Source organism: Scardinius erythrophthalmus, assembly GCF_964197995.2.
Source record: "Scardinius erythrophthalmus genome assembly, chromosome: 7".
Classification (NCBI taxonomy): domain Eukaryota; kingdom Metazoa; phylum Chordata; class Actinopteri; order Cypriniformes; family Leuciscidae; genus Scardinius; species Scardinius erythrophthalmus.
The window spans coordinates 37,387,965-37,394,422 of record NC_138227.1 but is presented as its reverse complement, the minus strand read 5'-3'; the positions used below and the strand labels follow the sequence as shown (position 1 = coordinate 37,394,422).

The 6,458-nt window shown below is 39.3% G+C and overlaps 1 protein-coding gene across 1 annotated transcript; it reads right to left on the bottom strand.

Moving 5' to 3' along the window:
• Positions 1 to 263: 263 nt before the first annotated feature.
• On the bottom strand, positions 264 to 1,837 carry foxl2a (forkhead box L2a). The gene has a single exon (XM_081369817.1). It carries the CDS (start codon positions 1,766 to 1,768, stop codon positions 857 to 859), a length of 912 nt encoding a protein of 303 aa, XP_081225943.1. The 5' UTR covers positions 1,769 to 1,837; the 3' UTR covers positions 264 to 856.
• Positions 1,838 to 6,458: the final 4,621 nt, after the last annotated feature.

Sequence of the window (6,458 nt, the reverse complement as noted above, 5' to 3'; positions counted from 1 at the left end):
TTAGTGGAAGGCCAGAAATGTAGTTAGCTAAACAGTTACAGCACTCCGATTCAAATCGCCAATCTTGTTATATAATAATACTAATAGTAATAATAATAATAATAATAATAATAGCAGCAGAATTATAGCCTTTATAAATTATAAAAATCCCAAATCAGTGTCATGTTGACAAAGAGTTTATTAAAGAATAAAAAGTAGATCTATTTAAAAAAAAAAAAAAGACTGAAAAGTGCTAGTTAAACATGGTCCCAATGTGTCATAGGCATTAAAATTATTTAATTGTTTTTTACAAAGTACATACAAAACAGTCCAAACTGGCAGTCACGTGCCCTGACCCCTACGAGACCCTTAATCACGGAATCAAGAGGCCAAAACACAGGTGTACATGTTGTGTTTGTGTCTCCGGGTTATCTACCTGTCCAGAGCTCCACTGCATCCTTAAACATTCAAAAGCAAAGACAATAAAAAATATGAATTGGGAAAAGGGTTCAGAACCCCATACTTCACTCCAAAGTCAATGACAGTATGTTGTGAACGGATTCAGGTAAACATGATTTGTAATTCCATGACGATGATAAACCTTCGATGATCTGGCCATCTTCTTATAGGCTATACGAATGAACAGTTTATACACATTCAGAACACAAATGTCTGCGAAGAAAAATATGAAACCTTGCATCAGGCAGGAGACCAGTGCTTCCATAATTCGAGGCTCCAGTAAAAGTTTCTCCTTCTTATAAGTCCCTAGACCCCGCACGATTGATGAAATGTGTTTTTTGAGATCGCTGGACCTTGTTTTTTGATAGTCTTTTAGCGAGTACAGTATTGTTCTGAGTTTGGTCTCGCGACGCCCGAGCTATATGTCGATTCGCGCGTGCAGTGCGGAGTGTTTGCTCTCGTGGTCCCAGTAGGAGCAGTGCATCATGGAGAGTTCCGCGGGCTGGCGCGCGCAGGCGAACTGAAGCCCCGTCCCGTTCCCGCCGGACACCGGAGGAGGAGCCGCCGTCGCGGGACTCAACTGCTGCGCGTGAGGGAGCGTGTGGTGGTGGTGGTGATGATGGTGGCTCATGCCGTTGTAAGAGTTCACCATGCCCGGGAGACCGATGCTCTGCACGCGCGAGTACGGGTTGTACGAGGACGGCGCGGTCAAGCCTTTCACGTTAACGGGACTCACGCTGCCGCCGCTCATCTGACAGGAGGTGTACGGCATAGGCGCGGGAGACCATGAGTTATTGATAAACCCGGACTGCAGGTATTTGGGCGGGGAGAGGTAACCGTACCCGTCTCCGCCGAACAGAGACTTGCCAGGCTGGAAGTGAGTCGGTGGAGGCCTGAACGGTCTCTTCATGCGCCGTCGTCTCCGGTAGTTGCCCTTCTCGAACATGTCCTCGCACGCCGGGTCCAGGGTCCAGTAGTTCCCCTTCCGCTCGCCACCCCCCTCCCGAGGCACCTTAATAAAGCACTCGTTGAGGGACAGGTTGTGTCGGATGCTGTTCTGCCATCCTTTCTTGTTCTTCTCGTAGAAAGGAAACTTGCTGATGATGTACTGGTAGATACCGGACAGCGTGAGACGCTTTTCCGAGCTCTCGCGGATCGCCATCGCGATTAACGCCACGTAGGAGTACGGTGGTTTCTGTGTGGGGTCGGATTTGTCCGGTCCCTTCTCCGGAGGAGGTTCGTCTTTTGTCCGGTCTTTCTCCGCTGAGCTTGAGGTAGTGTCCATGAGGATCATGCCGTTATCCTCAGGGCCTGGGAATGTGGCCATCATTGCGCGCGCAGACCTGCACCAAAACAGAACCGTGGACTAATAAAAACAGCTCAGCAATGCTAGTAGTCTTCTGTTGATGACAGTCGAAACTATCATGTGAAGAGAGAGTTTTTTACACAAATGTTTCGTTCTTTCTTTTTTGGATGTGTGCAGCTTAATGTTAGAAAGCTCTCGCGCTTCAGAGTTTCTCTTCAACTAGATACTCATGGAGAAGGAGGGCAAATTGTGGTTTGGTTTCTCCGTATAAGCCCGCCTTCTCTTTTCCCCACACACTCTTTCACATTCACACATATTGGATGCGGTAGGGCATAAAGCTTCCTGATTCGTAGCCTATGCTTCGAAAGCGATTCAGAATCTAAATTCTGAACTATGTCTCTCAGCGCGTCAATTGAAGCAACAACTGGAAACCGACACAGTTTTGGAAGACATAATTAGTCCATATAACAGGTGCAGGAGCCGTGCGCAGTCAAACCATTCTTAAAATCTAATAGAAAAAGAGATTTCATGACAATAGGCTATAGCCTACCATTTACGCACAATATGGACAAACGGTACAAATGATATTATAGTTATGTTACTATCATCACTACAATTTCCGACCAATAATGTACATATTCTTTTGAACTAACTTATTATTTACAATATTCCTGTTATGTTCCTTTAAATGGATCGATTTCATTTATCTTTTGTGATTTTTCTTCAGTGTCATGATGTGACTTATATTTGTCTCATACTTGTTTTACATTATTGTATAGCTATTTCGTGAGTTATTCCTGAAATTTCTGGGAATAGTTCTATTCAATTTAAAGCATATATTAGTAAGTTAGCCTACTTTAAGTGTCAAGGACCAATTAAAGGATAATACAACTGATCACTAATCTGTGTTTTGGTGGATGTGGCCCCACAATATCGGCTATACCTCCATTATAGAACAATTCTGAGAGTGTCTATGCTATGCATTTAAATGCTTATCTAAAAAATGTCAACATGTAGCCGAAAATGACAGAACTTGCATCTTCCAGCACCAAACAATTTGTGCATGACTGGTTTCCTGAGATACACTAGTCTACCTACGTTATTCCCAAAAGCACAGTTAAGTAGGCGTATAGCACGAAAAATATCCGTAAGTAAATAATTTATACTTACGTAATTACGCAAATTAGACGGATCCCCCCCCCCTCCCTTTATTCGTATTAACTGATTATGGCAAAATACCCTACACGATAACCGAGAATAAAACATGGTGTTGAAAAAACACATTTAATAATTCACAGTCTGTGCATGCCACGCACGTGAATATTTAAAAGAGTTAAAGTTATAGCTGCATATGTCTACTTTACTACTAGGCTAATATTAATAACAGCATACTTATTAATACTGAAATTCATTTCTCAACGTTCAATTCAAACGTTTTGGCCGTAAAGTTTTTACACTTGACACCCTAACCAACCATTCTAAAAAAATATAAATAATAATAGGCTTCAGTTCACTGTGTGCGGTTGCGTCGGTGTCATTTTCCGCGTGCATCTGTATGATGTTTTTTAAAACATGGGTTATGATTTTTCACAGGTCAGTGGCTGCCAGGTTTTTAATTCGTCTTGGCCACTTGCTTACAATAAGCTATTCAACACACCAAGCGTTTTAACTTCAGATTTAGATTAATTGTCCTTGTGTGTCCATGCAGCCAATTGATACCCACAGACTGCTAATTATCCAAATCATGTGTGTCACATAACATAAGCTTAAGTACACATTTATAATCTTCATGAAGATTAGCCACAGTTCATACATTTTTCACTTATTATGTATTTATTTTATTAGATGGATTTATTATTGTTATGATTGTAATTTATTTTATTTATTTTTGCGTTAAGAATATATACTTTTGGATTATTATGACCTTTATGATCTATCTATCTATCTATCTATCTATCTATCTATCTATCTATCTATCTATCTATCTATCTATCTATCTATCTATCTATCTATCTATCTATCTATCTATCTATCTATCTATCTATCTATCTATATACATATATATATATATATATATGTGTGTGTGTGTGTGTGTATGTATGTATGTGTAGGCTATATACATTTATATAGCCTACATTCAACCACCCTTAAAATATAAATGAGATAAAATAGGCTATAGCTATAATAGCATGATTCAATTTCCCATGGTGTTAAAAAACAATTCAATGTCGGAATTTAAAAGTTAAATGTTATAAAGTATGTTATAATTGAGTCTTCCTTTTTAAGTTTCGACATTGCCGAAACCTTCGACATACAAATTCACTACCCAAATAAAACCCAGTTCACCGTTAAACAGTGACTTAATTCTGCTAATAATTTGCACTCAGGTTAAATAACTCCATAACAAAATGATTCAAGTAAAACGTGTTAAGTAGCCTCGGCTATTTATCTTCTGAGGACATTAATGAGAAAATCGTGTAGCCTAAGTTATTATGGTTGTGGAAATGAGTGAGTTGAACTCATTAGTCATCGCTGTTAGCGTCACACGTAGCCTGTATTATGCAACAATTACCAATGTTCTTTAATAATAAAAATAACAAGCCTGTCTCTAGCATATGTTACTTTGAACAAAAAAAAACCGTCATCACAAGTTTATGCGAATTATATTAAAAATCTATTCTCGTCCGCGATGTGCAGATTTTTATTTATTTTTTATAAACAACTGTGAATGTTTCAGAAAATTCAGCTGGAGAACAAAGCAATTGGTCTTTTATTGGACCTTAACAAGCTAAACAACGATTTTGTTTAATAAAATATCTACGAAAATAATGAACAAATCACATATTTTCCACCAAGAGAACGATGTTTTACTTAATAATAAATAGGCCTACACACAATATTCCTAGTTAACTCACCAGGTTTGTCAGCCCCAACACGAGCCACAGATTTACAAAGATAGCAATAAAAATGCTCTTTCAGGTGTGAACAAGATCCATGGTTTGCCAGGCTCACCGAGGAGAAGAACAGCGAGTGTGTGTGGAGAGAGGGAAGGAAGGAAGAGGGAGGAGAAGGAGAAAGAGGACAGAAATGTATGCATAAGTTTGTAATGCGTGCTTAATATACTTTGAAAGGCAAAAAGTCCTGCTGCCTGCACTTTCTGAGACACACACACACACACACACACACACACACACACACACACACACACACACACACACACACACACACACACACACACACACACACACACACACACACACACACACACACACACACACACACACACACACACACACACATGTTTGTCTTTACATCAGGTTAGTGATATAGCCTAACTCAACAATTACGCCTGAACAAAACCCTCACAGACACCTGAGCAAAGCACTAAATATTATTTAAAAGATGTTCACATTTTTAAATAGTAAGTACATGTTATTCCTGCAATAAACTGTTGTTAATCCTTTCACATCATCAGTGTCATTATCAAATGCAGATCATAAAGTTACATAGATCATCACTTCACCAGTGCTTTCATTTCATTATCAATCACAATGCTTTGACCTTATCATTAAGGTCCATTCTGGTTTGAAGTAAAGACATGTCAGTAATGCACAAATAACAGGGACAGACAGGGAGGGAAAAGTGCATGCAGAGATGAGAAAATGGAGGAACGGAAAGAGGGATTAAGACGGAGGGATGTTCTCCTGCTCCTACTGTGACAGGTGGACATCATCAAAGGAACACACACACACACACACACTCTCTCTCTCTCTCTCTCTCTCTCTCTCTCTCTCTCTCTCTCTCTCTCTCTCTCTCTGTGTGTCCGTCCTTCAGTATATCTCATTGTATTGATCATTTGCAGTCTACAAACATTAAAATTAAATGCTTATTTATGCTTAGTATTGTGAAATTAGACTATATGTTGTACAAACATTGAAACGTTGAATGAATTTGAAAGTCTTCACTATTAATTTGACAATTCAGAGTAAAGACAGTGGAAATTTACTCCAATATAAACATGGCCCCATTTATCTTGCTCTAAACCAAGTGCAATGGTGCATATTAAAATATAATAATATCAAAAACTTTTCTGATAAACAAAAACTTACTATATTATCATATTATCTTATATTTACTATTTCCTGATACACACTTCACAACACTGCACTAACACGGATACAGTTAGTAACACACAGATGCATTTACACGCATGAAGAGAAAGTGACAGTTGACATGTTTAAATCCTCAAAGTTAATGGAGCAGAAATAACCTGAGTATGCAGGTATAATTCAGGTGAAGACCCGACCCCCCCATGACCCGCGGTCACCTAGCAACCACGGTACCACTGTACAAAAGACTACATGTGGGTGGCTATGAATCATGGGAGATCTTATCGCATCATGTCTCCACGACAACAAGAGACGTTCATGCGGCCATAACACCTCATCTCCTCATCTCTCTCACACTCAGCATGCATTCATTTTCCTCTTAATAATTCATGGAGCTTTCTCTCTGCTGAAAGTGTCTCGGAAATCATTGTAGTAAAGCACAGGTTTGAAAAAAAACAGACAAACATTTAATACAGAATGAAAGTTCAGAGCACTCAAGCGCTAGATTGCTTGAAGATGAACCGTGTGACGAAGAACATTGATTCATTCAAGCGTGTTGTGAGAAAAATGTATTTGTGAAGTGTGCTGTGCATCTGGTTATAAGT